At 62.7% G+C, this 21,319-nt stretch overlaps 1 protein-coding gene across 1 annotated transcript in view; it reads right to left on the bottom strand.

The window, feature by feature from the left end:
• The window catches only part of IGSF21 (immunoglobin superfamily member 21), a 231,141-nt gene that overhangs the window by 55,216 nt on the left and 154,606 nt on the right, over positions 1 to 21,319 (bottom strand). The window contains exon 3 of the mRNA XM_062193120.1: positions 19,627 to 19,748. Coding sequence (XP_062049104.1) covers positions 19,627 to 19,748 — 122 coding nt within the window. The remainder of the gene's footprint in view (positions 1 to 19,626; positions 19,749 to 21,319) is intronic.

Here is a 21,319-nt window from a genome sequence, read left to right as displayed (position 1 = left end):
AGCCATCCATCCATCCCCCACCCAGCCATCCATCCGTCCACCCACCCATCCGTCCGTCCATCTAGCCGTCCATCACCCCTCCATCCATCCACTACCCATGTGTCCATCCGTCCACTCACTCACCTGTCCGCCCACCCAGCCATCCATCCGTCCACCCACCCACCCATCCATCCATCCATCCCCCACCCAGCCATCCATCCATCCCCCACCCATCCATCCATCCATCCATCCGTCCGTCCATCCGTCCATCCCCCACCCAGCCATCCAGCCATCCATCCGTCCACCCACCCACCCATCCGTCCATCCATCCAGCTGTCCATCACCCCTCCATCCACTACCCACGTGTCCATCCATCCACTCACTCACCTGTCCGCCCACCCACCCATCCGTCCGTCCATCCACCTGTCCATGCGCACGTCCACTCATCCATCCGACAACTCCATGCTGAGTATCTACCACTTGCCATTCAATGGTACACGAGAAGCTTCTAGAGAGACGACAGGACAAGAAGTCAGACCCCTGCCCCCTGGAGCTTACTTCCCAGGGCTGCAGACAGGGGTGGGGTTAGCCCCTGGGATCTGTGGTACAGCAGAGTGGGAGGTCCCCGAGGCTGGGTGCCGGGAGACGAGGCAGCAGGGCGGGGCTTTGGTGGGACTAGCCCAGGAGAGCGTGGATGGGCCTGGGCAGATCCCACGGCCGAGATGCCTGCCCATGGCTCCCAGATAAGACACGCCCCTTCCTCCGTTCCAGCCAGAGCTCTGGACGCGCCCCTGTTCTGCTCCCTCCACCTGCTCCGCAGTGTCTCGTGGCCTTGCTGGCTCCCGCTCACCCCCGTCATGCCCTGACAACCCTCCCAAGCCCCTCTGCTCCTGCACCCCTCTCAGCCCTCAGGTGCTGTCTCCATCCTGGTCTTGCCACTGAGCACGGTCACTGGCCCAGCTCCTCCCTCCCTCGCGTTCCTGCCGAAGCCGTGGGAGCGTGCCACAGCTCACCACGCGAGTCTCTGTAGCCTGAGCGCCTTCCTCCTTGCCCACCCAGCTGGACACGCCCCAGCCTCCGGTACAGCTTCACCGAGCAGGGGAGTGGGGCATGGATGAAGGCCCAGACCTTGACCTCAGCCTTCCCTGGCGGGGTCTCAGCTCTGCCGCAGGTCACTCGCTGTGTGGCCTCAGGCAAGTGCCCTCCCCTCTCTGATCCCGCGCGTCCTCATGTGCAGAGTGGGGCTCATGTGGAGGCTTTCATTCCCCGGAGCCGGCCCCGCCCAGCACAACACTCCATGCACAAGTTGGCACCGTTATCCTACGAATCCGGCACGAGTCATGGTCATCCATAATGGATGGCTTCCGCCAGCCTCCAGCGAGGGAGTCCGGTCGCTGAAGTCGCAAGACAGGAGCGGCCCGGCTGGGCTGGCGCGCGCGGGCGGAGACACGCTGCCCGTTTTCTTTGTGGAAAAAAGACTCCGCTGTGCTCCTGGGGCAGGCTGATGCGCGAGACCAGGTGTACCACAGTGGTTTCCAGCTCCACCGTGATTTAATATAAATAAGTCCATTGAATGTTTATAGAGTGAGTTATGCCTTATTAGGGACACGGTGAGCTGAGGAAACTTGGCCAAGGCGAAATGTGAGAAATTGGCCCCGGCCGTGAGAGTAATTACAGCGACGCTTTAGCGGGCAGTCTTGCCCGGTGATGTTTTCATTCTGTCTAATTTATTAGTTTATTAGCTTTATGGTGAATAGAGAAAGTTCTATCCCAACATGGGCCTAATGTGATCAGAGCCAAATCTTCACGTCTTCCCTCGACGGCCATGGTAGAGGGAGGACACCCCTGCCTGGCAACAGCTTCCAAGTCGTCCGGAAAGATCCAGGGCAGAGGGCCAGGGAGCTGGGAACCAGCGCGGCGGTGGAGAGCACGGGCTGGCAAGAATACGGCTCCTCTGCACTCTAGTTACGGGGCCCCAGGCTCGTACTGAGCACGCCCAGGCCTCGACTTTCCCACCTGTAAAGTGGGGGCAGCAAACATTTCTACCCACGTGCACATGAAGATCGCAGGGAGCCAGCGCCTGGGTGCTGACCAGGGTGTCTGCAGAGTCCCGCCCGGGCCTGGCTCCAGCAGGAATTCAGTAGAGCTTCCTTGCACGAACGCCCACGTCAGTTCTGCACACAACAGTGAGTACAGTCTGCCTGGGCCGAGAGCTTCAGCTCCGTTTCAGCCCCCAAAGCGCTCTCCGAGGAAGGTGCTGCCACCATCACCCCCACTTCGGAGACGGGGAGACCGAGGCACACAGCAGCAACGCCTTGCCCTGGTCCGCACGGCTCCCGGCTGACTCCGCCCTGTCGCCTCACGCCTTGGTTTTACTCTGGACAAAGTTCAGTTCTAAAGCCCGGTGAGGGGTCCACGGGACAGGTGTCGGGTGGCTGAGCCCTCCCAGAGCCAGTGGCTTCTTCCCTACCACACAGGATCCCTCTGCTCCTGCCCCTTCCTCACCTCCCTCCCAGCCGGGCCCTCGCTTCCCCCGGTGAGCCCTGGGAAGTGGGGGTGCGGGGATGAACACCACGGGGCTCACACCCTCGTGGAACCCTTGCTGCGTTCCTGTGCACCTCCTGTGTGCCAGCCAGGCCCCAGCAAGGCAAGCAGAGACATGGAGGGAAGAAGGGCATGGGCCCCGTCCCACGGAGGAGGCGCCCTTGGCCACGGGGCTGTTGTCACACGAACATCACAGCAGCGGTGGGCAGAGCCACCAAGTCCCTGGAGCCCGGGGCTGCATTTTCTTCCCAGTAGAGGGGGGCTTTGAGGAGGGGGGAGGGTCCGGGTGATGCAGTCACAAAGGTCCCTTTTAGAGGGTGGGGGAGGGTCAGAGCCAGAGCCAGGTGACAATAGCAGCACAGGTGTGAGTGATGCCACGGCCAAAAGGGGCCGAGAGCTGAGGGATGCAGGCAGCCTCGGAAGCTCCAGCCAGCGAAGGAGCCGCGTCTTCCCAGAGCCCCAGAAGGAGTCCCGCCCCACTGTGCCCGGCCTCTGACCCCCAGACCCGTGACCGTGAGTGGCCAGCTCCAAGCCACCACCCTCATGGTGATTTGTCACAGCGCCCTGAGAAACACCAGGACCCTGGCTGAGGGCCCCTGGGCTGCCACCTGATGGTGCACCTGCTGTCTCCTGGCAACCACCCCGCCCAGGCAAGCACCTGCTGCTGCCTTCATCCATCCAACAGGTATTTGCTGCCTGCCCCAGGCAGCCGTCCAGGCACTAACGAGGGACCCATGGGTAGGAGACAAGGGGCAGCCGATGGCTGGAGCTTGAGACAGACATTAAATATGCAAAAGGTAAGAGCCTGTCAGGCCATGCCAGGTATGGTGACGAACGCCATACAGGGACACAGGTAAGGTACAGGGTGGGGGTGGGGACGCTGGTTAGGCAAGGTGGTCAGGGGGAGAGCTCTCTGCAGAGGGGGCATCTGGGCATAGAGACCCGCAGGAGGGAGCTGTGGACTCCAGCAACACCCGGGTAAAGGAATCCAGGGGACCCACCGCGCTGGGAGATCAGCCCTGCCCCTGCTGAGCCCAGCCCTCTCCCTGCTCCGAAGGACAAACTGGGACATCGTCTACAACGAGCAAGGTGTGCGGGGTGGGGGTGGGGAGGGTCTGCCTGGGCAGCTCCCGGGGTGGGGGTGGGGCAGAGAGGCAGGAGTTTGGTCTTGAAGGTTTTGCTGCTTGAAGGGGCGGCTGCTTTCAGAAATGGGGTCCCAGGATGAGGGGTCCCTGGAACCCTCATACCCTGCGAGTAGCAGAGAGAGGAATGGGGACACTCTGGCAAACGGGCAGGCCGTGCCGTGGGCTGAGCCAAGTCCCCTAGAAAGCTACACTGAAGTCCCCACCCCCACACCTGCGCACGGGCCCTGGTTTGGAATCAGCGCCTTGGCAGATGTCATCACGTTAAGCTAAGTCCTTATAAGACGGGCACTTGGACACAGGGCCACAGACCGTGGCGGGAGAGGACTAGGCAGGGACAGCAGCGAGGCTACAAGCCAAGGATTGCTGGCAGCACCAGAAGCCAGGCAGAGGGGAGGCGAGGTTTTCCCTGGAGCGCGCAGAGGGGGCGCGGTCCTGCTGGCGCCTCCATGTCAGCCTTGCGCTCAAAGCAGCTCGGCTCGTTCGTCATTGCTCCTGACGTGGTGTGGCCACCCACAGGTGCTTCCACTGGGAACAGACAAGGACACAGGACCAGACCCCTGCAGGGGACCACACACGGCCACAGAAAGAGCGAAGCGCTGGCTCCCTCTCCCAGACAGACCGAGCCGAGGCAGCGGCACAGGACGTGCGATTCTGGGTACGGGCAGAGCAGGGACAGAGACGACAGCCCCTGGGGCACCACAGGCAAAATGGCCCGTGCCTCTTGGGGATGGCCTCGTGGGGTGCTGGGGAGGCTTTTTTTTTTTTTTTTTTTTTTTGACAGGCAGAGTGGACAGTGAGAGAGAGAGAGAGAGACAGAGAGAAAGGTCTTCCTTTTGCCGTTGGTTCACCCTCCAATGGCCGGCACATCTCGCTGATCCGAAGCCAGGACCCAGGTGCTTCTCCTGGTCTCCCATAGGTGCAGGGCCCAAGGACTTGGGCCATCCTCTACTGCCTTCCTGGGCCACAGCAGAGAGCTGGCCTGGAAGAGGGGCAACCGGGACAGGATCGGTGCCCTGACCGGGACTAGAACCCGGTGTGCTGGCGCCGCAAGGCGGAGGATTAGCCCATTGAGCCGTGGCACTGGCCAGCTGGGGAGGTTTTGTGTCTTGAGTGGGGCAGCAGGTAGGCACCTGGGGTGTGTATGTGTGTGTGTGTGTGTGTGCATAAGAGAGAGAGAGAGAGAGGGAGAAAGAAAGAGAGAGAGAGACTGAGAGAGAGAGAGAGAGACAGAGACAGAGAGACACACAAAGAGAGAGACAGAGAGACAGAGACACAGAGACACAGAGAGACAGAGGAGTCCTTGAGCTGGGCTCTTCATGCTCAGCCTTTGCTTAGTGAAGTCAATCATAAAGTGAAAGCCACAGGGGTCTCAGAGGCCCCGGAGCTGCCTCCCGGAGGGCAGGGGGACGGGCCGCCCAGCCGGGGAGGAGGTGGCAGCCGCCGGCGTGGCTGAGAGGAGTTCAGTGGCGTCTAAGGAGGGCCCGTGACGGGCCCAGAGGCCCCCTGGGCCCATGAGCAGCTGGGAACAGCTGGCAGGGCTCCACGCGCACACTGCCCCCCACCACTGCCACCCCAGCAAGCAGGGAGGAACAGACAGGGAGAGGTAATGGTGCCTGCCAGTCCCTCCTTCCCAGGGTGCACTGCTCGGCCCCTCCCCACCCCTGCACCTCCACGCTGACTGCTCCCCCTCTAAAGGAGGCCGGGGTGGGGCAGGGCTGACGATTCCTGCCCAGGAGAGGACGCTGCAGGGCTCAGAGAGGCCAACTGATCCCCGCAGGGCGCCACAGCTCCAGAAGGGCGGGCCTGGGATGCCTGGGGTCCCCCTGCACGGACTTCCGAGGCCAGTGGGGCCAGCAGGAGCGGGGACCGCCTGGGTTCACATCATGGCTCTGACCCCTGCCGGGCGCTTCACCTTGGGTGAGGCATCGAACCCCGGTGTGCCTCAGGTTACCTCTCTGTCAAATGGGACTAAAAGTAACATCTCCTCCCTGGCCGTGAGCTCGCTCTTGTGGGCACGGGGTCAGCCCCAGACCAAGGCTGCAGCGATGACTCAGGCCCGTGGGTCTCCCTGGCCCGGAGAAGGCTGCCAGACAAAAGCCAAAACGGTCCCGGTTCTGCCTGGCAGCCCCAGGGCATCAGAGCCACAGGCAGAGCCCAGGTATGGGCGCCTCCTGAGCCCCCTCAAAGGCTCTGCTGGGGAGAAGCGGGGAGGCAGGCAGGTGCCCTCGGCGGGGTAGGGGGGTGGGCACAGAGCAGGGCCCTCGCCCGCTGGTGGGGCTCAGAGGCACAGCCCCATTGCACTTGGCTGGCACTCCTCCTGCTGCTACCAGGCACCGCACAAGGCCCTGCACAGACACCTCCTACATGCAGCCGCCCTGGGCTGCATCTGTGAGCACCCGGCCTGAGCCGGGCCACCCCCAGCCGTCCCGAAGGGCCCTGATGCCCATCGGCCACCCAAGGCCATCAGGGCCATTTCCCTGCAGTTGCATCACGCTGTTCAAGCCACAGTAGGGGGCTCCTGCTCCTTGTCTGACTGCCCTGTGGGGAGGAGGGAAGTAGGGGAGCCAGGGCTGTGGCCAGGACACAGAAGTCAGGTGCCCCTGTTGGTGAGGGAGGTGATGGGCAGCTTCCTAGGGCTGTGTCGCTGCTCCTGGCTCCCGGCAGAGGCCGACCAAGCTGCCCGCCTACCCACATCACAGCCAGAGGGAAGAGGCCCAGCCCTCCACCCACCGCCGAGTCCGCTGGGGCACAGACAGGGCGGAGTGGACAGCCTGGGCCCTGGGCCGGCCGCTCGCCCAGCCGGTGGGTTTGAATCCTGGTTGGGGCCTTTGCTGCTGTGTGACCATGGTCCTGCCAACCTCTCTGAGCTTGTCTTCCACCTACAGCCAGAGACAGAGCGGGGCCCGCCGCACTGTAGCGTTTAGGGGACGTGGGAGCCGCCGCACGTGCAGCGCTCGGGGCAGGCAGGGCCCCCACTGAGAGCTGGACAAATGTCACCTCTGAGACTCCCCAGCTCCCAGGGCCCTGCTCGGTCACCCTCGAGGGGACGCAAAGGTCTGGGAAAGTGAAAAAAAGTCCCTGGGCGGAGGGCTGGGAGGGCTGGGGGGGTCATCACGGACTGGGGGGGCTGGGGTGTCATCACGGACTGGAGGGGCTGGGGGGTCATCACGGACTGGGAGGGCTGGGGGTGTCATCACGGACTGGAGGGGCTGGGGGTGTCATCACGGACTGGGGGGGCTGGGGGGTCATCACGGACTGGGGGGGCTGGGGCTCATCACGGACTGGGCCCCACAGGCCCCTATAAATGCCCAACCTAGCTGGCAAAAAACCACCAACCCGGCCAGCCACACAGACGCACAGGCACGAGAGGTGGCATCCCTTAGCCGAGCCTCGCCACGCCTCTTCGGGTAATAATAATTAGGAACACCCCCCCCCCCCAGGAAATGCCACAGCAAGGCCCAGCCGCTCCCCGAGGACCCCGCTGGGGGCGGCACCAGGACTCCCGTTCCTTCTCACCCAGTCCTGGCTGCACACGGAGCCCAGTCCCGCTGGGGGCCCGGTCAACCCCAGCACGGAAGTGGCAGAGGAGAGCCCAGGGGTCTGCCCAGTCCCAGTCCCCTCCCATCTGTGCACTGGACAAGTAGGGCTCTGGGGCCAGAGATGCTGAGTGAGGGGCCCGGTCACCCCACACTGCCAGGGCTCTTGGCTCAAGCCCGGGCAAGGTCCGACAACCAGGCCCTGTGATCCAGAGTTCACTTGTCCCTATAGGAAGTATTTCCTGGGCTCTGGCTACGGGAGGGCTGCCTGGATCATTGCGGAAGCTGGGGAAACTGAGAGGAGGGAGCCTGAGGGCCGTCTCAGAATGCTTGCATTTGAGAGACAAAAGGAAAGGTAGACTCAGGAGAGCAAACCAGAGTTGTCCCCAAAAGATCCATGCTGGGAAAAGCAAACAAGCAAACGGACAGGGATCAATGCCATAAGACCACTGGGGCAGCTCTGAGGAGGTCCTGGAGGCAGGTGCGGCCCCAGGGGACCCCTGCAGAGCGGCCACCTGCGCTGGCCTGGGCGAAGCCTGAGCAAGCTGGGGGAGAAGGCAGCGAGGGAGGAGGCCGGCCAGGTGTGTGTGTGTGTGGGGGGGACGAGCACACGGACGGTGTAACCTGATTGACACCAGGTGTGTGTGTGTGTGGGGGGGACGAGCACACGGACGGTGTAACCTGATTGACACCAGGTGTGTGTGTGTGGGGGGGACGAGCACACGGGTGGTGTAACCTGATTGACACCAGGTGTGTGTGTGTGGGGGGGAGACGAGCACACGGACGGTGTAACCTGATTGACACCAGGTGTGTGTGTGTGGGGGGGGACGAGCACACGGACGGTGTAACCTGATTGACACCAGGTGTGTGTGTGTGGGGGGGAGACGAGCACACGGACGGTGTAACCTGATTGACACCAGGTGTGTGTGTGTGGGGAGGGACGAGCACACGGACGGTATAACCTGATTGACACCAGGTGTGTGTGTGTGGGGGGGGACGAGCACACGGACGGTGTAACCTGACTGACACCAGGTGTGTGTGTGTGTGGGGGGGGACGAGCACACGGACGGTGTAACCTGATTGACACCAGGTGTGTGTGTGTGTGGGGGGACGAGCACACGGGTGGTGTAACCTGATTGACACCAGGTGTGTGTGTGTGTGTGGGGGGGACGAGCACACGGGTGGTGTAACCTGATTGACACCAGGTGTGTGTGTGTGGGGGGGACGAGCACACGGACGGTGTAACCTGATTGACACCAGGTGTGTGTGTGGGGGGGACGAGCACACGGACGGTGTAACCTGATTGACACCAGGTGTGTGTGTGTGGGGGGGGACGAGCACACGGACGGTGTAACCTGATTGACACCAGGTGTGTGTGTGTGTGTGGGGGACAAGCGCACGGGCGGTGTAACCTGATTGACACCAGGTGTGTGTGTGTGGGGGGGACAAGCACACGGACGGTGTAACCTGATTGACACCAGGTGTGTGTGTGTGTGGGGGGACGAGCACACGGACGGTGTAACCTGATTGACACCAGGTGTGTGTGTGTGTGTGGGGGGGGACAAGCGCACGGGCGGTGTAACCTGATTGACACCAGGTGTGTGTGTGTGGGGGGGGGGGAGACGAGCACACGGGCGGTGTAACCTGATTGACACCAGGTGTGTGTGTGTGTGTGGGGGGGAGACGAGCACACGGGCGGTGTAACCTGATTGACACCAGGTGTGTGTGTGTGGGGGGGGGGGAGACGAGCACACGGACGGTGTAACCTGATTGACACCAGGTGTGTGAGTGTGGGGGGGACGAGCGCACGGACAGTGTAACCTGATTGACACCAGGTGTGTGTGTGTGGGGGGACGAGCACACGGACGGTGTAACCTGATTGACACCAGGTGTGTGTGTGTGTGGGGGGGGAGACGAGCACACGGACGGTGTAACCTGATTGACACCAGGCTTGTGTTCCAAGTGAATGGGGAGCCCCTGCAGAGTGGCCTCAGTGCTGCTGCGAGCTGACGTCACGCTGGCTGCCGGGCAGGGGCAGAAGGAACCGAGCAGCCATGCGAGGGACCAGGAGGCGCAGAGAGAGGACTTCAGATGCTGTGAGCAGGAAAGAAAGAACGCCCTCGGCTGCACGTCGGGAAGCCTGGCGCCGGCCGTCTCTGTCACTGCCAGGCGGGGTGACCCGGAGTAAGATGACCTTTGTAAGATGACGAAGGCTGCCCCACCTGCGGCTTTGATGCTGCTCACGGGCTCAGCTGAAGTCTGTGTTGTCTGCAAGCGGGGGTGATGGTGTCTGTCGGGTATGAAAGGCCAAATGACCCCCTACATTTCTCTCGAGTAGTGGTGAGTTTCGCTGGGCTTTCCCCCTTGAGTCAGGGTTAGTTCTATTCTACAGCAACCGATGATCCAGTTGGAAATTCTCCCACCTACCCACCCATCCATCATCTGTCCATTCACCCATCCGCCCATCCTCTCCCCATCCATCCATCCCTCCATTCACACACCACCCATCTGTCCATTCACTCACCCATCTGTCCATTCACCCACCCATCTGTCCATTCACTCACCCATCTGTCCATTCACCCACTCTCCCACACACCCATGCATCCATTCACCCATCCATCCATCCATCCATCGACCCACACATCTACTCACTCATCCATCCATCTGCCCACCAATCAACACATCCACACCCCACCCATCTGTCCATCACCCATCCGTCCATCCGCCCCCCCCTCCCTCACCTCGCCCATCCATCACCAAGTGCTTACTGTGTCTTCAGAGACAACCTTGGGGAAGTCACTCCCCTCCTCTCCTGCCCTCTCTCAGCCTGACTTTTGCAGATCCTGGGGCTCACGAGGACCCCCACTCAGCCCCAACCCCGCCAGCCCTCAGCCCTGGAGCGCAGAGTGGGGGTTTATTAGGCTTCAATACTGTATAAAGGCAGAGGTTTGAATCACCCGCAGCGGATTCGAATGTGAAGAAATACCACGGCGACAACCGCTTTGTTCTGAACGGTTTACTAAATTAGGTCTTTCCCAGTCATTTTCAGCCTTCAATTTTTTTAAATACCGGCAGTAAAGTATTTGCCTAATTAGTAATAAAGCTGACAGCCCGGTTACCGATTTTTGTACTTAGAAGTAAAAGGATAATGTGTGTGTGTGTGTGTGCGCGCGGGTCATTTCTAATAGTTCTGGCTTTTTGACTGCAGGTGCATCAATTTGCCATGCCAGCGACTCGGTCCCCTAGGCTGCCGGCCGTGGGAACTGCCCTGGGCACCGCGCAGCCGGAACGGCCCCTCCTAGGAGCCCCGCCAGCAGGAGCTTTGCTTTCGCAGCCCACGTGCTGGGCGCGGCCCTCGGAGGTCCCCGCACTGTCTCTGGGCTCTGGTTTCTCCTCCGGTGGTTGAGAGGGGCGGCCGGGGCTGCGAGGGGAGCGGGGCTTCTTTACTGGGCGTTTGCGCGCTGGTGGCGCTCGCCACCTCTCCCCCGCCTGTGGCTGCCTGTGGCTGCCAGGATCGGCTGGCTGAACCTGATCCATGCGGAGCTTCTGAGCGCTGCGCACCGGCCTGGCCCCCTCGTCGCTGGCACTCACTGCCTCTCAGCTCAGCGCGGAGCTCCCTCCACCTAGACTGCACAGCCACGCCCCCCGGGGGGGTGCGCCCCCCCCCCCCCCGTCCTGCAGAGCTCTGCCCCCAGACTCACCTCCTGCCGCCGCCACCGTGTCTCTACCTCCACCCATCCCTCCTCACCTCCTCTTTGATCTTTCAGTGATGCCAGACTGGACAAGACGGGCCTCAAGGACGCCGCATCACTCACAACACCACGTAGACCCAAACTGTCGCCTGCCTGCTGGGATCAGCTCGGGGGCAGGGCACTCTGATATTGGGACCCAGGCCCCCGCCAAGCTCTGGTCTGGGGCTGGAGCACGGGCCTTAGTGACTGTAGCCACCCCAGCCCACTGAATGCGAGTCTGTGTGCGGACAGCAGGCTCCAGAAGCCGGCTCCGTGCCATCTGGCCTCTGCTGCCTTCTTCCAGGGTTCACAGACACCCCCCCCCCCCCCGGACTAGCTCCTGTCCCATGTCCATATATTATCAGACACTTGCTTGCTCCTCCGCCAGGAGGCTCACTCCCTGGCCTCCATATGGCGCTTACATCACCACCCAGGCTGCAGAGAAGGGACCCCCGCCCTCCCCGGCAGAGCCCCATCACCCCACCGCCCCTCCCCGGGCGGCCGGCACAGCCCTGGGAACGTCACCTCGGCGGGGACAGCACTCCGCTCCCCCGGTGTCCCCCTGTCCCCAATGTCTGCAGGGAACAGACGCTCTCACAGGGCACGTGCATAGTTGGCCTGGGCCCTGTAGGAGTGAGACTCCCTGTAGGGGCGCAGCAGACAGGCCATTGAACTGCCTTTCTCCACCTCCTCCTGCCAAGGCACAGCCTGCCACAGCCTGCAGTCCTGATGCGGGCTCTGGAGGGCACCTGCTGCAAGACCACAGCCACCCCATGTACCTCTCCCCTCCATTCGCTGGGGCTCTGCAGGGGAGGAGAGGGCTGCTGGAGGAGGAGGCTCTTCCGGCTCCAGGGCCAGTGCTCTCCTTCTCTGGACTCCACTTGACCCCAGCACAGGGCCTGAGTCCGCACGGAACAGGTTTTGCTGACTGCTTGAAATGAGAGTTCCTCCTCTGGAGATCCTGTCGTGTCATGAACTGAACACGCATTTCCCGAGGCCCTGTGCTGGTCACTGAGGACTGTGATGGGGAAGGAGTGTCCCTCGGAGACAAGACTGGTCCTTGGTGATCCCGGCCGCAGGACCAAGACACCTCCCCCAAGTTGCAGTTCCCGAGTGCCTCGCCAGAGGGCAGCAGATAGCTGCTCACGTGCCTTCCTGCCCTGGGGAGGTAGACTGTGGGAGAAGGGTGGGGTCAGGGAGCCTGAGGGGTCCCCTTGAGGGTCCGGGACAAGTGGAGAATGGCGGATGGGGTGACTGCTTCGTGACAGCTGTGGACTCAATGGAACACGTCGCGGATCTTTGCCTCAAATGCCTCCCGTCACCCAAGACCAAGGAGAGGTAGCCCTGAGCCCAGCGGCAGCACCAAACCTGGAAACAGGGACCTCCTGGAGACCCCGGGGCCCCCAGATCATGGAGATCCAGAGTCTGTGCTCCGGGGGCGATCGTGGGGCCACAGAGGGGCTGCAAGCCAGGAGGTACACAAGTGTGCAGGGAGGGGGAACGTTGGCACAGCACGGTGCGGGCAGGTGCAGGGGCCGGTGTGCGCCTGGGTGTGTACAGTGCGGGTGCAGGCACACCCATGGGGAGGGAGACGCTGGCTGGGGAGAAACAAGGAGATGCAGAGCGCGGGGGCTAAGAAGGAAACGTCAAGGAGACTGGCAGTGAGGAGCAGAAGGAGCGGCGTGTCCCCGTGCCAGGAGACGCAGGAGCTGGGGGCGGGGCCGTCCTCTGGGGACTTGCCGAGGCCGCCTGTGCAGGCACCGCGGGGCTGTGGAGCAGAGCCAGGCACTGTTCCACCCCGGCTGCTCATGGCCTCGCTGGGGACAGCAGAAGGGCGAGGGGACGGCTGCACGTGGCGGGAGGAGGCAGCGTGCTCCCCACCGCGGGTGGGGTCAGTGCCGTGGCGTGGGGCAGGGTGGGAGGGTGTTGGAGCTGGGCCTGGAAGTCCTACCGGGCCTCAGAGAGAAACAGAGGGTCCACGCTGGGAGGGGCAGACAGAGGGAGCAAGCCCCGGGGGCCCCGAGACACAACCCGGCAAGGGTGGCTGAGCGCCAACTCTGGCAGCCAAGGGTCAGCCTGACACAGCCCCTCCCCCAGCTGTCTCTGGGGGTCTTAGAGCCTGGAACCGGGCCCAGGGGGAGCTCTGGCTGGGGAGCATGGGCCCCCCCTGTCCTGCCGCGGGGGAGGCACCAGGGCCAAGGACTTGCAAGAAGAGAATCCTCTTCCTGGGCCTCCCCTGCCCCCGGGAAGCCCAGCCCAGGCCTGGCACCAGGAGCCCTGGGCACAGACAGCGAAGCCTACTCTGCAGGTGACTTGTGGTCACCCGGGCGCTGGGGCCACATAGCTCTGGACTTGCTCCCCGCCGATGAGGTCATCAGGTCCCAGGGCGCGGGCCGCAGGCCGCTGGCTGGTCCAGCTATTTCCTCATCTCCAACCAACTGGGTCTGGCTCCGGGGCCCTCGGCCAACAGCTGCCAGCAGCAACTAGAGTGATCCATGTCCTGGCGCTGCCGTGGAGTTCTTTGGCCTCAGTGTGCCCGAGGGAGCAGATTTGTCTTAATCTCACTGCCAACATCTACTTGGAAGACTTGAAAGAAAGTGGATTCCCAATCACCTGTCTTGGTGGGGCCCGGGAATTCGTATTTTTAAGGATCCAAGGTGATCTTAATGTAGGGCATCAGTGGGCATCTGGTGTAGACCTCGCCTAGTTGATCAAGTGACACGGGCGCCCCTAGTGGCTGGGGGGAGAACTGCAGCCCTGTCTTCCAGTTTGAGAAGGGGACCTGACCTGGGTTCTCTCTAGAGGTCGAAGGTCAGGGTTTTGAATTTCGATTCTGCCAAGATGCTGGGGTTACCCCGACATTGCCTCCCTCACTCTCATTCCTGGGTGATTTCCAGCAGGAGACAGGGGCTGGGTCAGGATGGGGCGTGACCTCAGGCAGCCGGTTCCCTAAGGGCGGGGCCCAGCCTAGCCCAGCACGGGTAGCTGATTGGCGTGTGTGGGCTGAGTGGCCAGATGAACGGATACGTGACATGATCACTCGTGTGCAGGCAGCACCTGTAGTGCGTGTGTGTGTGTGGGGGGAGCCGTATGGTTGGGGGTAACGTGCCAGGAGCAGGAGCCCTGGAAACCCTCACGGGGAGACGACGCCTTGCTCTGCGCCAGCAGACAGTGGGGGCTGTGCACCCGCAGAGGAGACGGCGGAAGGAGCATTTCCCTTTCCAAGGCACACGAAGGCAGAGTCTGCTAAGCCAGTCCGCTCGTCCTTTGGGCAGGTGGAGGAGGCTAGGGGCCACCGTCTGCCACCACCGAGTGGCCTTGTCCCTCCTCGGGCCCTCTCCTGGCACACACAGCTTCCCCGCCCAGAGGACCTGCCCGGCTCCTCTTTGTGGCAAACCTACTCCCCACTTCCAGAACCACTTCAAATGCCACCGCCACCTGACATCCCCAGCCCTGGCCTCGGATTCCCGGGGGCTGCTGTTGGAATGCTGCCGGGGGCAGCCAGCGCTGTACGGCTGGAGCTGTGCCCTGCTCATCTCTGCTTTCAGTCCGTTCTACAAATATTTACCATCCCCCTCTCAACGCTGAGAGGGTTCTGGGGTTAGCGGGACGGAGGGGGTTAGCAGGATGGAAGGGGTTAATGAGGTAGAGGAGGGTTAGCGGGGTTGAGGGGGTTAGCAGATGGAGGGGGTTAGTGGATGAATGGGATACAACTGAGCGTTGTATGGCGGAGAGGGGGGGCGGCAGCTGATCCCGACCCCTTCGTGGACCGTGGACCGCAGCTCTGTGCTCTCTGCACTGCCTAGCGCGCGCGTGAACGGACTTGTGTCACAGTCACCGAGGGAGTGCCCCCAGCCTCCTCCGCCCTCTGTCTCTGGCGCGGGCTGCTTTCCTCCCGTGTCCCTCTCCAAGGTGCAGCTGTGCGCTCCCATTCCCCTCCCAGCCCCAGGCCCTGCCCCACCCACCAGCTGCTCCTAGCCAGGTGCGCCTTGGGGGACTGCACGGAGCTCAGGCCCCGCCTCCCCCACGAGGGCTTTGTCTTCCCTTCCCGGTGTCCCCAGCCCACGCTCGCTCCCCTACCCAGCAGGCGCTCTGCACATCTGGACAGGCTCTGACTGTCCTTGCTCCTGGTGCCCTGGCCAGACTGGGTCTCAAGCAGCTCCTAGATCGCCGCAGGGCCTTTGCCCTCTGCCTGGAGCGCCCTCCCACTCACAGACCTGCCCGGCTGCTGCTTCCTGCCCTGCAGCTCTCTGCTGGGACCACCTCCTGTGAGAGGCCCCGCCCGCACTGTCCTCCTCCTTCTCCACACCTGCCCCCTTGCTGTTTCCCCATGCCTCTCCGCCTCTCCCCACCCTCTCCGTTGCAAACCTCACAAGAGCAGGCTGACCACGCGCTGCCCGCGTTATCCCCTTCGCAGTCTGTACCCACTTCCTTTAAGATGACAATGAAGGAATGACAGCACCCACTACCCTTGGAGGAGCCTCCGAGGTCTGGGTACACCTTCCAAAGGCGTCTCGTTCATCCAGGGGCAGGGCCTGGGGTACCGCGGGGTCCACCACTCACTCACGCACCCCACGGATGTTCACCAATCACCTACCACATGTGTGTAGAGGGTGCTGTGCTGGGGCCTGGCGCACAGTGGGGAGGGCATCAGACTGAGCCCCTGTCCTTGTGGGGCGTCTAGTCTGGTTGGGGGGTGGACTTAGAAGTGTTAGAGGGTGAGTCCAAGCAGTAAGACTGGCTTCCTGGAGAAGTGGCGTTGCAGCTGAACCTGCATGGACGAATGGGCCTTCTTGGCAAAGAGAAGTGGGCAAGGTGTGGGGGTGGCAGCAGGTGGGGTGTCCCTGCACCACTAAGTCAGGCCCAGTGGAACCTGCTGGCTGCTCCTTAGGACTCCCGGGCAGGCTCAGGGGGACAAAGGCACACAGGAGCTTGAGGACACAGAAGGGCAGAGCATGTGAGGTGCAGGGGACTGGGGCTTAGCTCCTCCCCCACACCCAGCAAGATGAGCTTTGCCCACAGCCAGCCTCTGCTCACTGGGCGGAGCCCTGCTTTCACTCCTGCCTGTGCCTGGGCTGGTGTGGAAGAGGTGGGCGGGGCCAAGGCAGGACATGGAGGCCAGGGCAGGGGGTGAGCACCTGCATCGTTGCCCCTGCCCTGCCTGGGGGTGGCCCCTGAGAAGCAGACCTAGGACGATGATCGGGAGCCAGGGGACCCCAGGAAGCTGGAAGGGGGCAAGGGAGGGGAGAAAGAGCCAGAGCGGGAGGAACCTGATACAGGTGCCTCGGCGAGGTCGCCCCGGGGCTTGCTGGGCAGCTCTGGGAGGCAGGGGACGCACACCCGAACTGTCCCACCAGAAGGGGGGTGCTGGGATTCATCACCACTTGTCACAGTCAGGGTCCAAGCTGCCCAGGGAGGCCGAGTCCCTGGTGTTTCTGGCCCAGGCAGGTGGAGTGGGCTCTGGGAAGCCCTGGGGAAGAGGGCTGGCTGCTGGGGGATGGGTGACACCTGCCAGGCCTGGCTCATCCCTACTGGGATGGCTTCTTCCCCTCCTTGAGGGTCTTAGCCCAAGAGCCAGCTCCTGGGAGCCCCTACAAAATAGCACCCCGCATCTCAGCCCCTGCCTGGCCCTGCGCCCTGCTCAGCCCCTCGTCCCACAACCAACACATGGACTCGGCTCTCTGGGGAATGCTGCAGGCTCTGTGTCTCTGGGTTCCCGAGCTGACCACCTCCACGATGTAACGAAGTGCCTCCTGTGTTCACCCTCCATGTCCCCCAGCACCCTGCACCACACCAGGCTCCAGCAGGTGCGCTGCGAGACAACCCATTCTTGCCAGGTCCCTTGCTGCGCCCCTGGGACCCACTCAGTGACTCTGGGCGCCCCAGGGCCCCACGTGCGGGAGGAGGAAAAGCCTAGGAGTCCCTGGGGCTCCTCCTCGTGCCCTCAGAAAACCGCTTTCTGCCAGTTCCTGGTGATCTCCACAGCCTCATTACCCTCCCCCCCATCCCCACAGCTGAACAGGGAGCCGCTCAGACAGCTGTGGAGCTGGGACCCTCTCTAGCTGAGATGCATTAATTTGTAAATATCTTCATTTATATGTAAATGCGGAGTCCCAGCCGCCTGCCACCAGCCCGTATGGGGCCCTGCAGCCTGGTGCCAGCGGCTCCTGCAGCCAGGCTGGTTGGGATCCATGGGTCCCTGGGGTGGAGGCTCAGAGGGGCCAAGCCTTCAGCTCCAGGGCACTGTCTGCCTGGGAGGGGCCACCAGTGTGACCAAGGCAGGGAGCAAACGCTGGGGACCCCGGCCCCTGGCAGATGTGAGAAGCCAATGCGCTGTGTGACCTTGGGCAAGTCTCATCCCTCTCTGGGCCTCGGTTCCCCCAACTGTAAAACAAGGCAAGTGGTTTGGGAGACCCTTGGTCCCTTGACCTGGCTGAACACTGACCCCTTGGGTAAAGGGAAAAAACGGAGCTAGAGAAACAATAATTATGATGATGGTGATGATGGTGATGAAGATACGAGCCAGCATTCAAGGGATCATTTGGGAAGCTCAGAAGAGAGTGGGTTTATCTAAGGAGACTTTATGACAATCACAAAAAAGGTGATTTGGAAAGTGTTTCGTGCTGGGCTGTCCCAGGCGGGAAGGCGCAGGCACCGCGCGTGGCCTGCACTCACTGGAGCTGGGAGAGGCTGCAGCAGGTGTCTGATTGCCCTCGCTCCCTCCTGGAGATCGACAAACTCAGCCACGGAGCAGCGAGCTCCAGCGTTCATGGACCCCAGGCTTTGTCAGAGGCAGGGTGGACACTGGACACACGTGTCACTTGAATTCCACAGCACTGGGACGAAGCCAAGGTCCTCACACAAGGTCCCTTGAAGCAATAGCTGAGCTGGGATTGGAATCTGGAACTTGGGGCGCCAGGGCTGTGCTCCCAGTGCTGCAGGGCGCGTGTGGCGGTGGGGCTCTGGGGTGGTCTGCATGGTCTCTGGGTCTCCTCCTTTGCTTAGGACTCAGAGGCCACCTATGGCAGGGGGTAGAGGACTGGCAATGAGGGGGCAGGCCCAGGGTGCAGGGGTTCCCCAGAGGCCTGGGGGTCTCTGCAGGGTTGGGGTCCCTGGCAGCCAGGAGGTGATCGAGAGTCTGCAGAACTCCCAGTGGCTTTTGGGAGAGTTACTCAGTCACTTTCCTGCCACAGTAACCTTGACCGTCCTTGTTCTCTTGCTTGTAACCAGCCTGTCCCAGGGTGCTGGGAAATGTTAAGGCGCCATTCTGATCGCCATTCCAGGGGAAATGAGGACCAGAAGGAGGCAGGCATCCAGGCAGCCACTTCTGCTCCTCTTATGCGCCCCTGGGTCTCCACAGCCCAGCACTCCGCCCCCCACCTGCGCCAGGTCCGAGGTGCTGACCCAGAGAAGGACAACCTCTAGGGAGGCTCTGACAACAGCAGGCAGACAAGGAGACCTTGGGCCACACCCCCTGTGCAGGGCGGGCTGAACCCCCTGAAGTCTTCCTGGTCCACTTTCTAGTTTCTCCCACGAGGATCCTGGGGCCCCTATAGCCCGGGAGCACCTTCTCAGGATCAGCCGCTCATTTGGCCTTTGCCTGGTGCACCTGCCGTGTGCCATGCCTTGGCTGGGGGCAGGGAGGGGAGCGCATGCCTGGTCCTCCCAAAGCAGGTCAGCCTCCGCGGGGAGTGGAGCCTCATCGTGCCTGGAACCCTGAGTGTAAGGACAGCATGGCACCAGGGCTCGCTGGGGGACGCAGCCACAGTGCGCGCCAGGGCTCACAGCCCCTGGGGCACCTCTCAGGGTCCTCCCCAGCTCGGCAGCAAAGCATCTGGCTGCGTGGTGTGAACGAGCTGTGGGTGCACACGTGTGCACATGTGTGTGCATGTGTGTGGGTGTGTATGTGTATGTACACACACGTGAGATTGTGCATGTTCAGTGCTAGTGCAAAGCTACTTGTCAGCAATGCAGTGAGACACACTCCCCCCCAAGGGGCGGGGGCTGGAGGAGCTGCAGCATCCAGTTCTCTGAGATGGGGTGGTCTGGGGGTCATCGGGGAGGCTCTCAGAGCTGGCGCGGGGTTGACAGGTGACCAAAGGTGCAAAGCCCCGCTGGGCAGAGGGACCGGCATGGCTAAGGGGTGAGAGGATCCAAGCGGGGACTGGGGTCTCCTGGGGAATGTGTGGCAGAGAATGGGGCTCAGCCCCGCAGGGAGTCCGTCAGCCTGATTCTGCCCCGCCCTGCTGCTTCTGCCCTGTGAGCCCAGGTGTCATCGAGCTTGGGGCCCCTAAGGTCTCGGGGGCCTTGGGAGGTTGCCGAGTGACACGTGGGCACCTGAGCCAGGCACAGCTGGTTCACTCCAGCCCTGTTCTTCCTGGCTGTGTGACTTGAGGCCCATTGCTCACCCTCTCTGGGCCTGCCTCAGTGCCCTCACCTGGAAACGGGTTTGGAAAACCCACCTCGCAGGATGCTGGCGGAGCCGGTCCAGGGTGCCGATGGGTCAGGGGCAGTGGCCTGGCCCCTTCCTGCCCCGTCCCTCTAGAGGAGGTCCCAGTGGGGCATGGCTCCCAGCTCCACGTTCTAAGCTGGGAGAGTGACCCAGGCACACACACCTGAGGGCGCCCAGGAATCCAGGGCTGGATTCGCACTGCCCCCGGCCGCCCCACCCAGCCCTGACCCGGCACTCACCTCACGGTGGACTGGTACACGAGGTCTTCCCTCTTGCGGTAGTTCTCCATGTGCGAGTAGTTGGTGGAGAACATGGCGTCAAAGGTGAAGATCTTCTGCTTGATGGTGCCGCCGTCCGTCACCTGCCACAGAGCAAGGACACGGGATGAGTGCTCATCCAGCCCTGGGCGCCCCTTTCCCCAGGCCACTGGGGAGATGCGGGCCAGGAAGCCCCCGCTCACCGGGGGTGTCCATCATTGCCAAACCCTGGCACAGCAGAGGGGCCACCACCCCCATTTTACTGACGTGCAAACTGAGGCTGTGGTGTGGGGGAGCTCCCGAGGCCCCAGACTGAGGGGGAAACAGAGCTGGCTCCTCTCTCTGCCTCCCTCCCGCTGGCCCCGCCTTGCAGGAACAGCCAGCAAAGCTTAGGGAGCCGTGGACAGGGCCAGAGACAGCAAATGGGTTTGCAGAGCCAGCCACGGGGTCCCAGCCTGATCCCCAAGCCTTCCTTGGCCCCAGGAGAGAAGGAATGTGGGAGCAGACTGGGCAGAGAGAGGCAAGGGGAGCTGCAAGCCAGGGCCCCGTTGTGGTTCAAACATCTCATGGGCGGACAAAACAAGGTGAATCCTCCAGAGCGAGGCTTTGAATGGAGGAGGGACAGGGTAGTCACCCAGGGCTTCCTGGAGGAGGCCATGTCTAGGTTACCTTGGGAAGCAATAGGAGCAGCCAGTAGGGTAAGGATGACAGCAGTGGGAGAGCTTTGAGGCAGAAGGGGCAGCAGGAGCAACGGCCCTGGGGCAGGGGAGAGCAGTGTGCGCTCAGGGACTTCGCACCCCAGGTTGCCTGCAGCCAGGTAACCTCCTGACCCAGTGAGCTCCACGTCCCGCCAGGGGCCGTGGTCAAGGCCAGGTCCAGGTCCCTTTCACAGCTCCGTGGGCCTTAGGGTGAGGATGCATCAGATGGAGCCAGACTGGGGGGAGGGGTCCCTGTGGGGATGGCAGGGAGCAGGCAGGGCTGGGTGCTCGCCCTCCACTGGCTGCCTTTGGAGATGGGCCAGGAGGGAGCCGGGAGGTCCCCACGTCACCTGGGAGGGCAGAGGCCCCAGAACCAGGGGACCGCAGCAGGTGACAACAGACAGCGAGGGAGGACAAAGTGCTCCTCACGGTGCTGTTCACAGTCGGCAAAAAGCCGGCCCCAAGTGTCCCGCCCCCCAGCCTCCACCGCAGCCCCACATCCCCGGCGGCCGGCGGCGCTGCCTCCCCTAATGAAAGTGTTACTCCGCAAAGCAGCAAGGTATGTGTTGTCACTGTTTCAATTATTTATCTGTTTACTCGGCTGCGGCTTTCCGCTTGTCTCAGCAACTCTATTATAAAGCGGGAGCCTGCAGCCTCTCGCCGCTCAGCTGGGCTCCGTGCTAACAGCCTGCGATGGGGAGGCCTCATGCCTGGGCCTGGAGAAGGAGATTAACTCCCTGCAGCTCGGCGTGGCGGAGGCAGGGGGCGGGGTGCCGAGAGGGCAGGGAGCGCCCGGCCAGGGGCCCCGCGTTCTCCCAGGAGCGGGTGCCGGATGCCGAGTGTGGCGGTGACTGGGGTGTGGATCTTCGGTCTGGGTGGACTGGCCCTGGACACAGCGGGCTTCCCTGGGCACAGCTGCCTGGTGCAAGTGGTTCAGGGGACACAGAGTGGCCAGCATGGATTGTGCACCAGCTGTG

This window comes from Lepus europaeus, chromosome 5, assembly GCF_033115175.1.
Source record: "Lepus europaeus isolate LE1 chromosome 5, mLepTim1.pri, whole genome shotgun sequence".
Taxonomy (NCBI): domain Eukaryota; kingdom Metazoa; phylum Chordata; class Mammalia; order Lagomorpha; family Leporidae; genus Lepus; species Lepus europaeus.
The sequence above is the reverse complement of the archived record's forward strand: the minus strand, read 5'-3'. Positions and strand labels throughout refer to the sequence as shown.